The sequence below is a fragment of the Dunckerocampus dactyliophorus genome, chromosome 8 (genome assembly GCF_027744805.1).
Source record: "Dunckerocampus dactyliophorus isolate RoL2022-P2 chromosome 8, RoL_Ddac_1.1, whole genome shotgun sequence".
NCBI classification, from domain to species: domain Eukaryota; kingdom Metazoa; phylum Chordata; class Actinopteri; order Syngnathiformes; family Syngnathidae; genus Dunckerocampus; species Dunckerocampus dactyliophorus.
The window spans coordinates 15743541-15763607 of NC_072826.1; the positions used below are offsets into that span (position 1 = coordinate 15743541).

At 39.2% G+C, this 20067-nt stretch overlaps 3 protein-coding genes across 4 annotated transcripts in view; 2 read left to right on the plus strand and 1 right to left on the minus strand.

The window, feature by feature from the left end:
• The window catches only part of nav1b (neuron navigator 1b), a 100038-nt gene that overhangs the window by 74821 nt on the left and 5150 nt on the right, over positions 1-20067 (minus strand). The gene's annotated exons all lie outside the window — the stretch shown is intronic.
• On the plus strand, positions 3373-7469 carry csrp1b (cysteine and glycine-rich protein 1b). Its single transcript, XM_054785525.1, has 6 exons — positions 3373-3455; positions 3824-3933; positions 4356-4524; positions 5115-5244; positions 5336-5429; positions 6392-7469. The coding sequence occupies exons 2-6, from the start codon at positions 3825-3827 to the stop codon at positions 6466-6468; spliced, it is 579 nt and encodes a 192-aa protein (XP_054641500.1). The 5' UTR covers positions 3373-3455; position 3824; the 3' UTR covers positions 6469-7469.
• LOC129186846 (troponin I, slow skeletal muscle-like) lies at positions 9288-15163 on the plus strand. 2 transcript variants are annotated; one of them, XM_054785523.1, is made up of 7 exons: positions 9288-9632; positions 10504-10666; positions 12139-12180; positions 12254-12385; positions 12546-12635; positions 14624-14800; positions 14895-15163. In XM_054785523.1, the coding sequence occupies exons 2-7, from the start codon at positions 10598-10600 to the stop codon at positions 14997-14999; spliced, it is 615 nt and encodes a 204-aa protein (XP_054641498.1). In that variant the 5' UTR covers positions 9288-9632; positions 10504-10597; the 3' UTR covers positions 15000-15163. The 2 variants fall into 2 exon arrangements, with proteins under 2 accessions (XP_054641498.1, XP_054641499.1); XM_054785524.1 differs by lacking the exons at positions 9288-9632; positions 10504-10666 and adding an exon at positions 11759-11887 and having other exon boundaries at positions 14895-15156.

Sequence of the window (20067 nt, forward strand, 5' to 3'; positions counted from 1 at the left end):
TAAAATAAAGTATAACCACTCATCCTTTGACGACACAGACGTGTAACAGACAGTAACAGTCACCTGTGATATTTGTTGTAATACAAATATATATTTTTATACACCTGCTCTCACTGTACATACAATGTACATACTTTGAAAATTCTATAATATTCTGTTTTCCCTTATCCTACGTGCAGAACCTAAAGCCTGCTGAAATTGATTATGTGCAAAATCTCAACACCTCTCAATGTCTGTTGCAACTTATAATAACTATATTTTGTCTACATTCTACATTCTACGTGTTATATCTAGACTTGATTACTTGTGTAATGTTGCTAGAAATGGAAATGGAACCAAGGTTTGTTGATAGTGTGTTCAATGACAATAAAACATCTCTCTTTCTGGAGTTGCAACCAGAAGTTTCAGAAGTCCTCACTATTAGAAATTAAGGTCCACCTCCCAAGCACTCAAAGCGCTTTGACACCGATAGCACATTTTGGAGGATGGAGGAACCCGCAACCTTCAGGTTGGTGGACGACCACTCTACCACCTGAGGTATTCTATCCTGTTCTATTCTATCATCATTTTATTATCTATTCTATCACTTTATCATCTTAAACAAGTTTTCACTTGTTTACACGGAAACGCCCTGAAATTGTATTTTAGAAAACGGCTTCCAGAGTGGGGAAACGATGAAAATGTTGGCTTGTTGTGTCCGTGTAGAGAAGCAAACTGCTGCTTTAAAAAAAACGATGTCACAGACCCATCACCACCGTCACAGTCACGTGACCAGAAGTGATCTTTGATGGCAAGCCAACATGTCTGAATATTTTGACTGACATGACTCACCCCAGTCAACATTCTCCTCATTTTTGTTGTCTTCTACTCAAAAATGACTCACAGAAGTAATTCCACTCTGTCGTAAGTCCAGACGAGCCTTGGAAAGCGGAAGACGACTGCTTCAGCGCCACACGTAGGTGTGCCTTGTGTATTACACAGCTTTCACCCAGTAATCCGTACCTGTCTGGATGCAACTATTTACTACTCCGGTACAGTGTGGACGCAAATATTTTTCAACTCAAAATGAGAAAATGAGGCCTAAATCAGAATAAACTTTTCCTGTTTTAGGTTAGTTAGGATTACCACAATTATTTCTATTTGGTAAATTCTACAATTGCGAGAGAGGGAGTATTTTTAGGGACTTTTTTTATTACTTTCTTCAAAGTCAAACATTTACATACTCAAAGATGACTGTCTTTAAACAATGTGGGAAAGCTCACATGATGATGACATGGCTTTGGAAGTGTCTAATAGGTTAACTGACAACATTTGAAGTTAGTTGGAGGCACATCTGTGCATGTATTTCATGGCCACACCACAAACACACGATTTCCTTGCTTGACATTATGAGGAAAAAAAAACCCACAAAAAAACAGCCAACAATCAAATCTGGTTCACTCTTGAGTGCAATTTCCAGATGCGTGAAGGTGCCACTTTCATCTGTTCAAACAATTATCAGCAAGTATAAACAACATGGGAATGTCCTTTATACCACTCAAGAAGGGGACCGGTTCTGTGTCCTAGAGTTGAACAAATATTGGTCTGACATGTGTGAATCAACTCCAGAACCAAAGTTGACCTTGTATAGATGATGACTGAAGCTGGTAAGAGTGTGTCAATATCCACAGTCAAACGAGTCTTGTACCGACAAGGGCTACAAGGACTCTCTACTAAGAAGAAGCAGCCAAAATCCAAAGGCAACATAAAAAAGACAGATTACAGTTCACAAACATACACAGGGACGAAGAGCCAAATCTTAGGAGACATGTCCTGTGGTCTGATAAAACCAAAGTGGAACTGTTTGGCCATAATGATTGTTGTTTCATTCGGAGGAAAAAGGGGCACGCTTATCCCAACTGTGAAGTATGGGATTGGAAGCATCATGTTGTGGGGCTGTTTTGCTGCAGGAGGATCTGGTGCACTTGATAAAATAGATGGCACCATGAAAAAAAAAACATTATGTGGAACTATAGAAGCAACTTCTCAAGCCATCAGCCAGGAAGTTGAAGCTTGGGCACAAATGGGTCTTCCAGATGGACAATGACCCGGAGCATATCGCCAAAATAGTTACAAAGTGGCTTAAAGAGAATATGGCCAATGTTTTGGAGTGCTGATCTCAATCCCAACAGAAAATATGTGGGCAGATGTGAAATGGCAAGGCGTCCTACAAACCCGACTCAGCTACATCGGTTCTTGTGAGAAGCTTGTGGAAGGACACCCAAAACATTTGACCCAACTCATACAGTTTAAAAGCAATACTACCAAATACTAAGCAACTGTATTTATATGTTTCTTTGAAGGAAATATTCCCTCTCTTGTAATTGCAGCATTTGCAAAATAGTTTGGTAATCTTAATTTTGTCCATAGGTATGAATGTGAGTGTGAATGGTTGTTTGTCTATATGCGCCCTGCCATTGGCTGGCGACCAGTCCAGGGTGTATCCCGCCTGTCGCCCAAAGTCAGCTGGGATAGCCTCCAGCATGCCCCCGCGACCCTACTGAGGAGAAGCGGCATAGAAAATGGATGGCTTGATGGATAATTGACCTAAAATGGGAAAAGTTTAGTATGATTCAATTTCAGATAGTGACAAAAAAAAAAACACTCGTGTGTCTTTTTACATAGTGTATGTAATTTCTGGTTTCAAACGTCTCTGTCTCATGGCGTTTTGTATGAATTGAATGAATGAAAAGAATAAAAAATACCTTGGAATATTTCATGAATTGTATTGTTGATATGTGTGAGTGAGTAGCTGGACCCTTTCCTATGTCGCATTAAGTTACATTTCCAGTTCTATGGTTGTCATTGCGCATTTTAATTCTTGCCATCAATAGTAGAATCACAAAAATGTAAAAAAAAAAAAAAAGCATGTTTTGGAGATGCTATCTGAGCTGAATGCCAAAGATTTGCTGCAGACCCCTGTCACCTATTCAGGCACATTTCTCTTGAAAATTTTGGTTGAACTCCTAAATTGATATCAATTTTGGATGTCCCACCCACGCTTTAAGAAGACATCATCGCCACATCACAGGCTTTCATTCCATGAAGTGGCATTTTTGAGAAATGAAAACCATTCATTCATTCATTTTCTATGCTGCTTGTCCTACCAGGGTTGCGGGGGTATGAGGGAGCCTATCCTAGGCGACTTTGGGCGAGAGATGGGGTACACCCTGGACTGGTCGCAGCTAATCTCAGGGCACATATGAAACGAAAACAAACTATCATAACAATATAATAATAAAAATATATAAATAACATAAAAGACTAGCAGACCCACCTCCATGTGACCTTCCTGACTCCTCCCACTGATCTGCTTAGTGTTCTCTCAGCCTCCCTCTCAGCTCTTCACTAACAGTGGACATCTTTAGTGGAAGTTAACTAGCACACACTGCGGACCGGCCTGAGCATCAGTGCAGGTAAGAAGCTTCAGAACTAAATTGAACTTTTTTTCTTTGAGTTTAGAGGCCGAGGTTTGTAGATAATCATTCTAATAACATCTTGGAAAGAAGGATGAAACACATGGTTGCAGATTTAGTTGTGTGTTGTTTTTTTTTGTACCAACATCAAACCTAACATCAAAGTAAAGGAACGTGATGTTTGCAAAGAACGATCACGTAGATTACGGACGTTGCGTGTGAATCTGCTTAGCAGTTTCTCAAACATTCCAAGTGTATTCCGACTGCCTGTTCTGGAATTCATTGGCTATATTTCCTAAAAATGAGACTCTCCTTTAAACGGTATAGTTGCACTTAGGACTAATGACTGACAACCTGTATGATCACAGGATGCCTCTGGGAGGAGGGAACAAGTGTGGCTGCTGCCAGAAAAATGTCTACTTTGCCGAGGAAGTGCAATGTGAAGGGAAGAGCTGGCATAAATCCTGCTTCCTGTGCAGTAAGTTAATCTACTGTCGTAGAATGACACGCCGCATAAACAACTCTAAAAAGTGTCGGGGGGGTTCTGGCATGCAGATAGTAGAGGGAGTGTCTGCAAACATCAGTGTTCACACATCTGAGTCCTTATATGGATCTTGTAGAAATGTGACGAAGGTTTGTGCTTCCTTATTTGGAAAAGGAGAGTGCACACCGCAACACATTCCCGCTTAAGCGGAGTATTTATCTAAGCAAGCTTATGACACACCAGTATTTTGTTTTCTTTGAAATGCCACACAGTTTGGGGTAAGTTAAATAGCTTAAGAATCTGTGGGAAAAAAAAGATGCGAGACAGTTTTGACAGCTTTGCCCTGCCAAAATATAATTGAAATTATTTAAACTGTTTTTTTTGTTGTTTTTTTTAACACCCTGTCTCATTGTAAGTGGTGTGTAAAAAGAACCTGGACAGCACAACAGTGGCCGTTCACACGGATGAGATCTACTGCAAGTCATGCTACGGCAAGAAGTATGGGCCAAAAGGCTACGGCTTCGGAGGAGGAGCAGGAACCCTCAGCATGGACACGGGAGTGGGACTCGGAATTAAACCCCAAGTGTAAGAAGAAGACATACTAACTGAATTGTATAATTGGTGTAATGTGCAACAAACGAGTAATACAGCCAAAATGAAAAAAATTAAAAAATGTCAATAACAATATAATATCATATAGAATACCATTATTTCACGAGAAGTTGTCATTTTATGACAATTAGAGTGTAATATTGTGAGAAAAATTGTTGTAATTTTGCAAAAATAAAGTAATATGAAGAAAAATATTTGACAAAAAGTATTTTTATGTATTTATTTTATTTATACAACATTCCAACTTTATTCTCATATTTTACATTTTTTTGTCTTGTCAGTAGCCCAAATATTCCTTCATAAAATCCTGACTGATTTACGAATTTACCAACAATAACCAGATTTCTTTAAACGATTTTTAAAAAATATAAATTTTAATTGGCCTTCTTCCATGGCTGTAAGCAGCATAACTGATGTCATGTTGTCTCAGCAGACAGCAGAACTAGTCAAGCTTGAATCAGCGGCGCCTCTGCTGGTTGCAGCCAAGTAGTGCACTCCATTTTGCTTCAAAGATGTACTTTTTTAAAAAGTCTTTCATTCCTAGAGTTGTACTTTTTTGACAGAGAATCTCCACACCGTCCTACAAATAACCCCAACACCTCCAAGTTCGCCAAGAAAGCCAGCGGCTCAGATGCGTGTCCACGATGCGGCAAAACCGTGTATGCGGCCGAGAAAGTTATTGGAGGCGGCAACGTAAGGAAGAGTTCGATGATTCTTAATGTCAAGACAAGAATGTAGAGAATTTGTGTCATTTCTTAAAGATTTCTTTTTGCTTTCTCTTTAGTCGTGGCACAAAGGTTGCTTCCGTTGTGCTAACTGCGGCAAAGGACTTGAGTCTACCACACTGGCGGACAGAGATGGCGAGATCTACTGTAGAGGTACGACTACAAGGACGAGATCGATAGCCGAGGCTCAGAGATAAATGTCTTCACATTCAAATGTAGCAAAACAAACTCCAGCAAACTCCTTCTGGATGAGAAATATGAGCATGTCAAAATGTGAAAGTAGTCTAGTGACGTTCTCAGAAGGCCCTGGAAAGGTATTGATATGCTAACTTTGCTAGCGTAAAGAACCTCACTCCATTCCGTTTATACTAGTTGCATAATTGTAATACAGTAATCCCTCGTTTATCGTGGTTAATTGGTTCTATGATAAGTGAATTTCCGCAAAGTAGGATTCCTTATTTCTAAATGGAATATTTCCATAGTTAGAGCATTGAAAACCCGTTTACGACCTTCTAAATATGTTTTTTTTTAACATTATTAGAGCCATCTAGACATGAACTAACACATAGTTTAATAGTTACCTTTACACTCGGTATTACCCAATATAGAAGACATACTGTAATAAGAGTAAGTAATAAGACATTTAAGACATAAATAAGACTTGTGCTTGTGTGTGTTGCTATAAATGTGTTCTCTAGGGGAGCTGCGTGCCGGATGGATAGGAAGTGTCGGAGGAGGTTCAGAGTTGAGTTTTAGCTTGTCGTGGGCTACTGCAGCAACAGTAGCCTGTGGTTTTATTAGGGATCATTGTGTCTGTTGTGACATAATTCAAACCTGCAATAAAAGCCTGTTGCTCCAGCGATTAAGTATGGTGCTTGTGTGTGCATGATTTATGAATTAATATGTTTGGAAAACCGTGATAGATTGAAGCTGCGAAATTCAAACTATCAAGCGGCGAAGGCCGACTGTGCTGTCAATATCTTTTAGTCAAAATGGTGCTGCTCTGAACTTTACCTTGTTTGGATTTTATGATAGCCCATTTGATGTGATCTTTGTGCTGTGTCTTCCCTGAAGTTTTGAGCTCTCTTACTTATTGTTTGCATGTGGATTTGCAGGTTGCTATGCCAAGAACTTTGGTCCCAAGGGATTTGGTTTTGGTCAAGGTGCAGGAGCTCTGGCTCACTCCCAGTGAAGCCTGGACCCACTTTCCAGCCCCAGTTTGTCCGTGTTGTCATTTTTTGAGCTGCTTTCCACCAACATGCAGATCATGTTACTCATGCTTTCAAGCTCATTTGTATTACACATGCGCCAGGAGCAATTTAGTAGCCACAACAGCTTCAAACATATGCTCTACAGTCAGCTAAATCATGAAAACATGCTAAGTTAGCTAACCGTTTTTTTCTGTGGCCTGCTTTCTACAAGGCAGTAGAATTTCTCCCAACCAATCAGCGAAGAATGGTTAACGAAATTGCTATATTGCTATAATTAAATCTTTTTCTAGAAATAAACATCTTCAATTATAAAGTACACAGCCTAAAAAAAAAAACACTGCCAGAAGCGATTTAGAAATTTGAGAAGAAATCACATCTCAGCTGGCCAAAACAAAATAGGGTAAGGTCAGCTTGGTCCACAACTAATAGTCGTGACCACATACTTTACGGATTCGGACGTTCCTGCTCCGGTCCTATTCATCATAAAGCCTCGCATGCCAGATGTAATCTTGGTGACATGCAAAATAAACATCTAGCATCTGTGTCAGTGTCAGTAAGGTTTTATTTCAAGGCTCTGACCCGATGGAATCATTGTGTGCTTATGTTCTTTGGAATGATGCAGCAGATGAAAACTACATGGAAACTATATAGCAGCAAATCCAAACGCTTAACACTGCATTGTGTTGATTAATTGAAGTTGTTCTCCATGTTTTCTTTGAGGTGTACCTCTTGACAACTTTTAATATCTTTTAGCAAGCCCTAAAAATGCAATTTCTTTGTTAGAAAGGCCTGATCTATGTCCTCACCCTCCCAATAACCTGTACTTATTTATCTTTAAACTACTACTACTGCAGGGGGGGCTCACATTTTTTTGGGACACCCCGTATATTTAAAAGAAAAGAACAGCGCCCATCTGAAGCTTTGTGTTACAGGTGACAAAGCTTAATATGAACCTTTTCTCCTTATATTGCACTTTTTTGTTCATTTTTCCATTTAAAAACATATAAAATATATTAAAAATATATAAAAATTTTCAAATATACTCTTGTGAATCTTTTTTCTCAAAATATTATGACTTTATCCCAAAATATTTTGATTTCATTCTCATAATATAACATTTTTCCAACCTAATTTTCAAAAAGTTCCATCTTTAGTCTTTGTTTTGCATGTAATGATATTACAACTTAAAAAAAAAAAGTTTTCTTTAATATTTCACCTTTAGATCTCAATTCTTTACTCATAATATTACAACTTTATTGCTGCTAAATGTACTTTGCCACTTTTTTCTAAATATTAGAACTTTAATCTCCTAATATTTCAATTACTCCTGTAAAATTACTGCTTTTTGTTGGGGGGTTTTAAATTGTTTTTTTCTGTTTAAAATTGTATTTTTAGAATGTGTCGAGGGCCGTTAAAAAACATCAGCAGGCCCGCCGGGCCACACTTTGGACACCACTACTATACTGTATATGCTCAAGTCTAAATATCCATAATATATAATATAAGTATATTGTATATACATGTATACACATTCAGGCTTCAGAAGCTAGTATACCTTTGTAATTATCGACAAATCCACTAGAGGGCAGCAGTAGGGGCCTTCACTTACAGTCCTAGCTAATTTGAAACTTAAGCAATAGTAGTACTGCATAAACTTGATTAAACTTAAAGTAGAAGTATGTGATTATCTATTTATCTTAAGTACTTATGAGCTATTGGGTATTGTCCATTTACTTTATAATGCTACAGTACAGATCCGAAATATAACCTTTTTTGCAGCTGAATGGTACAAATGTAGCCTATAAGAAAGGCTGCTGCCCTGTCAAGCTGTGACATCTATACAGTTAAAAGCCAGTTTCCTGGAGAGACTCCAGCACATTCACACGTGCATTTAAGTTAAACCCCCTGCCTGCCATATATAATGTGGAATTTTAATCAGCTGCCATGACTCCTGCATTGTCAGTGATCCAATCAGCCTCAGGGACTTTCCCCGACTCCAGTATATCCACAAAAATACAACAATCCAGTGCATGATAGTACAAAATGTGTCAGGATTCATCATTTGGCAATTAGGCACTTTCCTTACGTAGAAATGTTAGCCACTGCTGCAAAACAAGATAATTAAATTGCCTCTTTTCATTTGTCTCCTTCTGTCACCCTGCTGGCATATCACCCAGGAAGCGCCTCAAAATAAAAGCGCATTAAAATATTTATTTGTTCTTTATTACTAGGGACTACAGAGGAACCTTGGTTAGCGTCTGCCCCCGTGAGTGTGTCAAAATTTACGCCACAATTTTGTCTTAGTGTATGTACATTCAGTGGTTAGCTTATAATGTGGCGCACGTCTTGTCACGTTAACACACTGCGTGAGTCCAACTGTGTTCTGAATGTATTTTTGTATCACAAAACATCCTTCCTTGTTAGCATCCTATTAGCTAGCTACACAAAATGGCAACTGGAGCCAGTGGCTACGTCGCCTGTCTACGATGTCATCAGCTGCTGACGCTCCAAAACACAACACGTTTTTATAGTTTTACACGCATAAAATGCATATAAATGACAGATGACAGGGAAAACTGAACATTTAAGGTTAGTTTTACCTTCACTGAAGATGTGACGGTGTGGCAGAGAGATCAACCACCACCAGCTTCCTGTTTTCAGTCACATCAAGGATCACGGTTCAGTTATCCTTTTCATTCGTCATTTACATGTATTTCTGAATTGTTTTCACATATTTACGGGTTTTATGTTAACATTTTTTGAATTTCTGGAACAGATTAATAGAATTGACATAATTTCTTGTGGGAAAATGTGTTTGCGTTAGCGTACGTTAGACATTTTGGAAAAAATGAATGATGCTAACCAAGGTTCCACTGTACCTGCATTTACTTTAAGACAACATTTTTTTTGTATTATTAGATGTTAATTTATATTTGATGGAATATGTACAGTAACTGTAGCTACTCCCCCTATTCTACTCGTGTAAGTTAACTAGTTATAAGCATGGAGAGTGTGTGTGTGTGTGTGTGTGTGTTGTCACTATATAAATCCACTGAGGGAGGAGGGACAAAGGGATGGTGAGGGATAAATATTCGGCCTGCTCTTCCTTCCATCACTTTCTGTCTGTCTGCATCCTCTCGGCGAGGTAAGGTCAACTATTACTACACTTTATAGATTTAAAAAGCCGTGCTTGGTTCATAATTAACGTTATTTGCAGTGATTTTGTCAGAATTTGTGTTACCGTTATCGTATTTTATTAATTTGCCAAAGAGTTGCCAGAGCTAGGTAACGTTTGGCTCATGCTAGTTAACATCAATGTAAAATTGTTGTTGGGAATTGTGTAAACACAGTCAAAGTCAATAATATGACTGAGTTATATGGATTAATTTATACCGGGGTTTTCCAAACCTTTTCTCAGACCCATACATACTCAAATTCATCATATATTGCCATATACTAACCACTGCAGATATGAATTACGGCATTCTGACAACTAGTGCCCCCACTCAAACAAAAAAAAAACTATAAATATAAAATATAAAAAGTATAAATATTAAAAAAAAGTCACTCTGACCCATTTTGGCTCGAGACATAGTTTCAAAACCCTAACTAATATAAATATGAGCGACAAGGAAAATGCAAGCGGAGGCTCAAGCAGGCAACATTAGTTGCCGTGTTGTTCTGTCATGTCTGCCATCACTTTGCTGTTTTTGGCTACGGTAGGAATGCTATCAGCTCGAGCAGGGGTGTGCGTTGACAGCTTAATGTTAGCCAGCATTTTACAACTAAGACATACTAACACAGCGGACACACAATGATAAGATCCATGCAGCAGTAATTCAATAAATACACCCCCCCCCTCATAGGACGGTTCCATTCTTGGAACACTTGTCAATGCGGTGGAATGTTTCTATAGTGGAACTAAAATGGAAACTGTATTAAGACCCTTTGGGGGCGCCCTCCTCCCCCAATTCCAAAGCTCTTGAGTGGTAAAAGGTGTTATTTTTGTCTTTCAGGGTCTACAAACAAGATGCCTGAGAAAGCGTGAGTTGTTCTGTTTATTGTGCCCAGTCATCACTTATTTTTACAACCTGATTAGCAAAGACTGTAATGTCATATTCGACTATTCGACTATTTATAATGCTGTCTTTTCTTTCTGATGCTTCCAACAGGCCTGAGGTAAGCCTTACAACACATTGTTTCTATTTAAAGCTCCCATATTTTACTATTTTTCACCAACTTTAATAAGCGTCAGGGGTCCTACAACTGTGTTTTAATACGTAGTGTCCAAAATCTTGTCGTGATGCTGGAATGTAGACAACTTTTAGTCAAATCCCTACCGGGAACATGTCATTGTGTTTGTCTGTTGAATGCTAAAGAGTTGTGCTTATTTTCAACATAGCGTGTGGCGCTATTGTGTACTTTATCCACTGTTTACATATACAGTGGTCCCTCGCCGCTTTGCGGTTCGGATTTCACGGTTTCACTCGATCATGTTTTTTTTGGTGTTTTGTGACACGAGATCTAGCAAGATTAAAACGTGACAAGATTTTTTGTTCAGAAAGAAAATGTCTAATAAATTAAATTAATGCAAATGAACTGGATAATTTTGCTGGCCTATATTGCCATGTTTAGGAGTTTGGAACAGGATCTGTTAGCTTTAGCCATGCACCGCTGATCAATAAATGAGCTCAGTTATGAGAAGCTGCTAACTTCAGATCTCTCTCGTTTATTAGCTAAACAGTGCTCCCTAGCCTGTGCAACCTTTGCTGGTGGTCCAGATTCCCTAGATCTGGTGCCGGTAACATCCGGAAGAGAGTTCACTCTGTGCATTGGTTTCAGCATCAGCACCTAGATGAAAATGGTGTCCGTTCACAGAGAGTGTAGTTTATTACGCCGCTAAAGAAATGCTGCTCTTTAACACAGTTGAAAAGCCAGCATATCAAAAAATGCTGCAAATGTTTTAGACACAGTAGGATTTGCCTGTGAGAAAATGCATGTCATAAACGGCAATTCCACAACTTTACAGAGTGAAAGATTACATATTAAATGAAATATTTCATTATATTATTATTTTTGTTCTTATTATTATTACATATTATCATAACATTATTAATCATTAGTTTATTTGGGCTAAAAAAACGCACTGAGCAATAATATCCCCTTAGCATCAATTTGTCAGATAATAAATATCTCAAAATGCACCTGTATTGCTTTCTGACTCAGATAAATTCAAGTTTGTTTGTCCAGTCATATTGTTTCGTTCTGCTTTTCTTAAAATTAATGTTAAAATCTTGTTTCGTCCTTTTTTTCCCCCTCAAAACCCGCCCCCAAAAAAGACAAGGATGAGAGTCAAGTGGTGGGTGTATACACAGGACGGGCTCAACCAGCTAATGGCAGGTCAGAGGTGGTATCAAGTCCACAAGGAAGGAAACTTTTCCTTCATGATATCATGAAAAGCTGCAACTTGAAGTGTTGGAGAGCCTCTTCTCTCAAAAGTGGAGCAAACAACTGAAGGAGACGGTTTTTCTCACGTTGGGTGCTCATGAACAGGCTCTAGGGACACATACTGTTTATACATGGTCATTTCTGCATAACCTAAAAACGTTCAACACACTGATTCTAATCCACGTTTCTTATTGTTTCTACAGAGGAAATCTAAAATCTCCGCCTCTCGCAAGCTCATGCTAAAGGTGAGCCTTCAGTCAAATGCGTGCAAACTGATGGAGTGATGAGCAGGAAATGAAGCGGTTGTTTGTGTCACAGAGCTTGATGGTGGCCAAGGCCAAAGAGGAGCTGGAGCAGGAGATGGTGGAAAAAGAGGAGCAGAAGGCAAAGTATTTGGATGAAAAGGCTCCTCCGTTACAGATCAACTCCATGAACTTAGAGGAGCTTCAGGTATTTTTGGACTCTTTTTTTTTTTAAGCTTGCTGTCACTGTTCCATATAAATTATAGAATATACACAGAAAAACACGGCTAACTGGCAGGATTCTTTCCCTAAGGCAGCAGTTTATGACCTAATTTATCCAGGCAGTGTTTGTCTTATTTCCTATGTAGCAACTATGTGAAGAACTACACTCTAAAATTGACGTGGTGGACGAGGAGCGCTACGACATAGAGGCCAAAGTGATGCACAACACCAGAGAGGTAAAACACAACACTAGCTAATATACAGTAGGTATTTTGACTAGATCTGCAACAATTAATCAATGAATCAATAATTAATCAACGATCCAATTCATCAACAACTATTTTGGTATTTGATTGAATTGTTTTTTTTAATTTAATAATGCAAATACCCTCTGATTTCAACTTCTCAAAGTCTGGTCTGAGGGCCATTTGCGGTCTGCAGCTGTTTTTTTTATTGTCATCGTATAAAGGCATCAAGTCTGAATTGAACAGTTATAAAAAAAAATACTAAGAGTGCAAGCAAATATTCTTTGACCCTTTGTGAGCTACTCAAAATCAGCTGGTGAGATAGGAGACCCATCACAAGGCTGGACACACTATGTGTTTATGTCCATCCATCCATCCATCCATTTTCTGGGTCCGGGTCACGGGGGCAACAGTCACAGTAGGGAAGCCCAGACTTCCCGGTCCCCGGCCACCTCTTCCAGTTCCACCGGGAGGACACCAAGGTGTAATAATATAATAATAATCCTTCCAGCGTGTTCTAGGTCTGCCCCGGGACCTTCTCCTGGCTGGGCATGCCCAGAACACTTCACCAGGGAGCTAGACAAAGCATGTAAATAAAGATGCACGAATAGACAAACTGCAATGGGTTTGGTAAGGGAATGATCAAACATGCTGGCATTGATTGGCATAGCCTGTGTCAAGCTCAATACGAGATACGTAATTTTGTTGGCAACCCTACGTGACACAGTAGACATGCAGGATTTGACACCGCACACCGATCGGTTTTTGTGATAGGCGAAGAAGCGGCAGGAAGCGTTTGTGTGAACAGAATTAAACACGATGTACACCGGCTTCACGGAGTGCCCCGTTTTTTGACGCGTTATGTCAGACTTCATCCAACCATCAGGTAAGTAAAACAATAAATTGTGTAAATCTTATGCCAGCATTGAAGCAGCAAACAAATTATACTTGATACTGCGAATACGGTGGCCCACTCGAATATCCAGCTAACGTAATGCTGTGTACTTTACGTGACGTTAACGCTAGCTTTAGCCAGGAAGTTGATCAGACCCCGCGTTAAGTGTTGCTCCATTCACTTATTTGATAAGTAACATGGTTAAGTTACGCTCTGTCTATTCTGCATCATAAGACACTCTCCAACACATACAACAGGGTATGTGGCGTTGTTCTTTCATGAGCTTTTCAAAAATAAAAATGACTTGTGAATGTGTACTCATATATGAAAACACTTCTAAATATTGTGAGAAATTCATACTTGTAGTAAAGTAATTCACAAAAAGTTCATATATTTAAAAATAAAATCATGGAGACATTCAAACATTTCATCCAAGACCTTTGGTTAGCGCCCCCATTTGAACCAAGCAAACTTTTTTTATGACCCTACCTCTGCAAAATAATCGGAATCGAGAATCGTTAGGAACCGGAATTGAAACGATGAATCGGAATCACAATCGTTCAAATTCAAACGATGCCCAGCATAACGTTGTAATGCGATGAGGAAAAAAAATGACATTTTCACAATAATTTTCACATTGTTATTGACAAAAGAGGGAATCGCTAATTTGATTACATTTTTTGGAAAATTAAAGTGGGAAAAAGTTGTGATGTTACGAGATTAGAGTCGAAATATTATGGAATAAAGACATAGTGTCATGAAAAAAATTGCAGTTGAAATATTTGTAAAATTGAAAAACAGCAACAGCAAAAATGGAAAAACAAGCTGTGGAGAAAAAGTAATAATACACTTGGTCACCTCTAACACAGAGCTGAGATGCAGCCTGGTTTAACAATATGTCAAAAGTGGCCCCCTGATTCTTTGATTTAACCTTATGTGGCCCCCGCAAGGAAAAGTTTGGACACCCAAGGTCAAGGGCGTAACCGATTATTCAATTAATCAAAACAACAAACTTCAGATTAATGGACTAAGATAATAATCATTAGTTGCAACCCTAGATTTGACTGTCTGACATTGTCCTCAGATTAAAGACCTGAACATCAAAGTGTTGGACTTACGGGGGAAGTTTAAACGACCCAGCCTCCGAAGGGTAAGGGTCTCTGCCGACGCCATCCTGCGCTCGCTGCTGGGCTCCAAACACAAAGTGTCTTTGGACCTGCGAGCCAACCTCAAGTCCGTCAAGAAGGAGGACACTGAGAAGGTTAGTGAGCAGATGGATAACATCTGAAGGTGGTCTTTTTTTTTAAAAAGGACTGTCTCTTCTTGCTAACACTTTGTCCAAACATGTTCCTCAGGAGAAGACAGTGGAGGTGAGCGACTGGAGGAAGAACGTGGAGGCCATGTCAGGCATGGAGGGCCGTAAGAAGATGTTTGACGCAGCCAAAGGCCCCGCTCAGTAGCAGACCAAGTGGAAGAATAGACGTTCTATTCATTTAAATCCAGCAGCAAAGTGCGCAACACCGACTGAGCATTTTTATCCACTCAATGAGGTCTTTTTCTTCTTTACCACAATAAAACACAACAGAAACTTCCTGTGCGTGTGTGCTTTGAAGTTACATGATAATGATGATGTCGTTCCTTTTGCTTTACATTTATGAAAAATACTTTGTACGCAAGGCCTCCAAATACAGATGGTCCTTGGGTTAAAGTACATTCTTAGATTGTGATGATCCTTAGCCACTCATACTCTACATATAAAATTAAGTAATAAAAAGATTAAATACAGTCATCCCTCGAAAATTGCTCCCTTACTGTATCACTTTTTTTTTTTATAAATAATAAATGATCACTGTTTCGTGGTTGCCTATGGCCTATTATTAGTAAAAAAAAATTTGAAAGACAAGTTATATGTATTATTCTGGTCACTGGGCATCAGTAATGTTATAAAACATGACTTTAGATCACATTAGCTTTCACACTGCATGGAGACTGGCTACTGAGCCAGGAGAGCCGAGCAGACATGCCATGACTGGCATTGAATGAAAAAAAGGTCCTTCTCTCAGTCCTCAGTGTGGAAGTGGTACATTTTTGGCTTCTTTGCCCTTCTCCCCCTCTCCGTTTGAAACACTTTAAGTTTAGATGAGGGTTGGGCGATATGGACCATAGCATGTATCACAATATTTTGGGGATGATTTGCAATATGACGATACAATTAAATTCAGCCAAGTCCTGTATAAAAAGCTACAAACCTTAACCCATATAAGTAAATACACTTGTCTCTAATTGTAAAGCACATTTATTGATTTATTGGTGACAAACTAAGCATTGTGTATTTATTACCGGCCAAGTGTGGACATGCTCGTTCACGCTCCATGACACACTCTTCGTACTCAACTCTGCGTTTGTGCTTGAGATGGTAGAACAAATTTGTTTTGCCATCACCGTAGCTTTGCAAACTTTGCATATTATGGTCTCTTGCTCCAGTTCTGTTCATTTTACTCTTATTTTTACCAGCATAGCGTGTGTGCTTTATGGGTCCGTTAATTAAATGCAAAGTCCTTATATTTCTTGATGCAACACATCAATGGACAATTTTGCCCAGTAATTCAGAAATGAATGTAGCCTGACTAACTCTTCTAATGGGATGTCAGCCTCTGCACATATTGCTACAACATCTTCAACAAACTGTAATGCCCGCGCTTGTGATTAAGGAAGATGTAGTCACCGATGCAATTCCAACTACATATGTAGGATATTTTTTATGACATTATTATTTTGTTTACACGAAGCAAACGGCGCTCTTATTTTGAAGGCCGCAAGTGTGTTGTGTGTGTGTTGAAAATGTCTGGAAGACAAACTTCACGTCGTCATCGGGCATTGTAAAACACTCCTTACATCAAAGCGGTAAAACACAACGTGGTGAAAATATACTCATCCAGCCCGAGTCACACACACAACTGCACTAACATGCTAGACTAAGCTAACCCCGCTAGCTTCCATTCACGCTCTGTAAGAGGAGGTTCCGTGTTTATAATGATTGTGCCACGATTGAGTGGTCCGCCGAGTAAATACTTCCCCACAGGAACGTTCCTTCTCCTCATGATGACAGCCATGTCATCAACTCAGCTTGTTTCCGTTTTCTTATCATTTGAAGAATTTATACCGCTATATAAAAATTATTGCCCAACCCTAGTTTAGATTAAGTAAATTGGACGAGCTAACTAGTTAGCTTGCTAGCTTGCACCGACTAGCTTCCTCTGCTGCTCCGAGAGGGCTTTGATGGTTTGGCGTTGGGCTTGGCCTGGAATTTCCAAATCATTAAGCAGCCTGATGGTAGACTTGTCCGTGAAGCCTCTGCAGCCGACTGCCACAGGGCAAACCTTGGCTCTCCATTATGATTATTATTATTATGCCTTTACTATCTTAATATTTCATCTTTATTCTTGTTAAATTGCTGGTCTTTTTTTCGGTTGTTTTTTTTTTTTGTTTAAATTGCATTTTTAGAATGTGCCAAAGGCCAATAAAAACACACCCGCTGTCCGTAAATGGCCCCCAGGCCGCACTTTAGATACCCCTGCATTAGTACATTTGTACCAATTATTGTGGCTTGTTTTGTCAGTTTTTACTTTGACCACAAGGTGACAGCGTCAACTTGCAGTCAGTTCACTGAGGCTGTAATGAAACATGAGTCACTGATTCAATAGAGGATAGCAAACTTCATTACATGAAAGTTTTTCACACATGATATTTGTGTTGCTCAGTCTAGTTTTACAACTATGAGAAAGTGAGTGCTCGCTTAGTTTGATATGACTTTGACCTACTTTGTCACCAGAGCAGGTCATAATGGAGGGGTCCGATGCAAATAATAACTTTTTAAAAGGCTGCATTGATGCACAGGTTAAAGGTGCAATTCATTTGACGAAACTCATTTTATATGCTAACAGAGCAGCTATGTAGCCAAGCTTCATTGAAGAAATCACACACATCATCACAGTTTTGATGGTGACTACGCAGACAAAGTAGCATTGATGTTTATTGTTATACATGATGTGCATTTGTGGGTTAAATGATTTTTTTTAGAACTGCATTTATCAATAACCCTCTGCATGCGTTTATGGCCCACGTTCCATAGTATGCCCGCCCCTAGCTTTCATGGTCATAAAAGTTATTCATAATAGCAGGTTGAAGATAGTGAGGATGGTGCAATGAGGGAAGTGTGTCTTTCCTATGACAACAATTGAATCATAGGCCCAATTTAGTGCGTGTTATATAATGGTGGCACTCTGAAGGCCACAATAAATGTCTTCTTGCAAATCAAAAGGAGCTCTGGCGAGGCCTCTGAGTACGGCTGTATCCACTGGAGTAAGTTTACATGGATCACTTTGTTAGCCTAATCCCACCCCTCCTCCCTTTGGTCCCTTTCTGCGTCCAGGTTTTTGCAGTGTAAAAATAGGCAAAGCAAGTCCACAGAGAATGCATGTTTTAATGCCCAGTTGCCATCTGTTTGCAGGTATGTACCCGCCGCCATTGTAGCCGCGGCCAGCCTACCGCCATGTGATCCACTAGTGGGTTTAAAAGCTTACAAGAGGGTCTGCACAGGCTCGGAGGGCAGTGTGGACCTTTTCCCACTTCTCACAACAGCGCCTGGGTGAGTCTGTATGTTTTTTGTTTTTTTTTTAAACATAAAATAATTCAAAACGCCTCCTTTTTTGTTCACCAGGTAAATTTTGAAAGGTGCTTCGTCATCAGACATGTCAGACACCGAGGAGGGCACTTATGAGTGAGTATCTACTCAGGAGGGGCAAGCTAGAAAGGTAGCAACATGAGCGACTAACGCCTTCCTTGTCTTGTCGTTTTCTTGCAGGGAACACCGTAAGTCCGTTTGTCTGCTCAGTCACCCCGACGACACGCAGCTGCTGCACATAGTAAATGAAAGACGCTTTCTTTGAAAAATGATGCTGCATGTTAGTAATGATTATTTCAATCTAGCCTGCTAACTCATGTGGAAACACGTTGAAGTTCAATGGAAACTTAAATCATACTTTTTAAATATAATGTAGAAAATAGTCTTAGGAAATAATGTAAGTAGAAATCATCTGGGACTGCTACCTTCATAAAATCTATTAAATCATATATCTATACATATATAAAGAAATATTGATTTTATTTAATTGAATTTGATGTATTATTTGTTATTTATTATTTAGATGCTCAATAAAGCATACTGGGCTGCACGGTGGCCTAGTGGTTAGCATGTTGGACACACAGTCAGGAGATCGGGAAGATCTGGGTTCGAATCTCTGTAGAGCATCTCTGTGTGAAGTTTGCATGTTCTCCCTGCGCGTGCGTGCGTGGGTTTTCTCCAGGTATTCCGGTTTCCTCCCACATTGCAAAAGATAAGTTAGGATAGTTGGAGACTCTAAATTGTCCATAGGTATGAATGTGAGTGTGAATGGTTGTTTGGGATAGGCTCCAGCATAACCCCCGCGACCCTCATGAGGACAAGCAGCATAGAAAATGGATGGATGGATAAACTATCCTGTATAATACATTTTTGTTTACATACATATATATATATATATATATATATATATATATATAAAATTGTATTACATCATTTTTTCCACACCCATTTTAAGTCACATTTAACATTACCTGTCATACAAGTGTAAAAATCACTCTAAAACATAACAATAAAATAAAAATAACTGCCATTATAGGTCAGAAAGGTGTTACGGCTGTCTAATTTGGCAATACATCCCTGTTTTGTTCTATGGTTGTCATCACACATTTCCTCAATAGCTAGTCTTGACTATCAGTTCTTTCCGGATGCATTTGAAAAAAATGAACTGAGACCAACTAGTGTGACTTTTAAGACATATCGTCCACCCAAAATGTTGCCTTAATGGGTGTTTGACTTTGGAGGTTCCAGTGCATGGAGTCAGTCAGCTGTAGGAGGCTGCTTGTGTTTTCTCTGCCACTTTATGTGCTGCTTTACACACTTAAGCCTGATACTTAACACACTGTGCGCTAAGCTGCTGGCTTCCCTGCAGTCTTTTGTATTTTTGGAGTGCTGGTGCCACTGTAGCGACAGCTGCCTGGACGGCATGTTGCCCTTTGTCCTCTGTTCACAGTCTTGCAGTGAAGATGGACCTTTATTTTGGAAAGGAACACTATATACAGTGGTGTGAAAAAGTGTTTGCCCCCTTCCTGATTTCTTTTTTTTTTTTTTTTTTTTTGCATGTTTGTCACACTTAAATGTTTCAGATCACCAAACTAATTTAAATATTACTCAATGACAACACAACTTAACACAAAATGCAGTTTTTAAAAGAAACTTTTTATTATTAAGGGAGAAAAGAAATCCAAACCTGGCCCTGAGTGAAAAAGTGTGAGACGAAAACCACTGCTGAACAAAAAGAACATTAAGGCTCGTATGAATTTTGCCAGAAAATGATGATTGCCAAGATTTTTGGGAAAATGCTCTGTGGTCTGACAAGAGAAAAAGTTCTACTTTTTGGAAGGAGT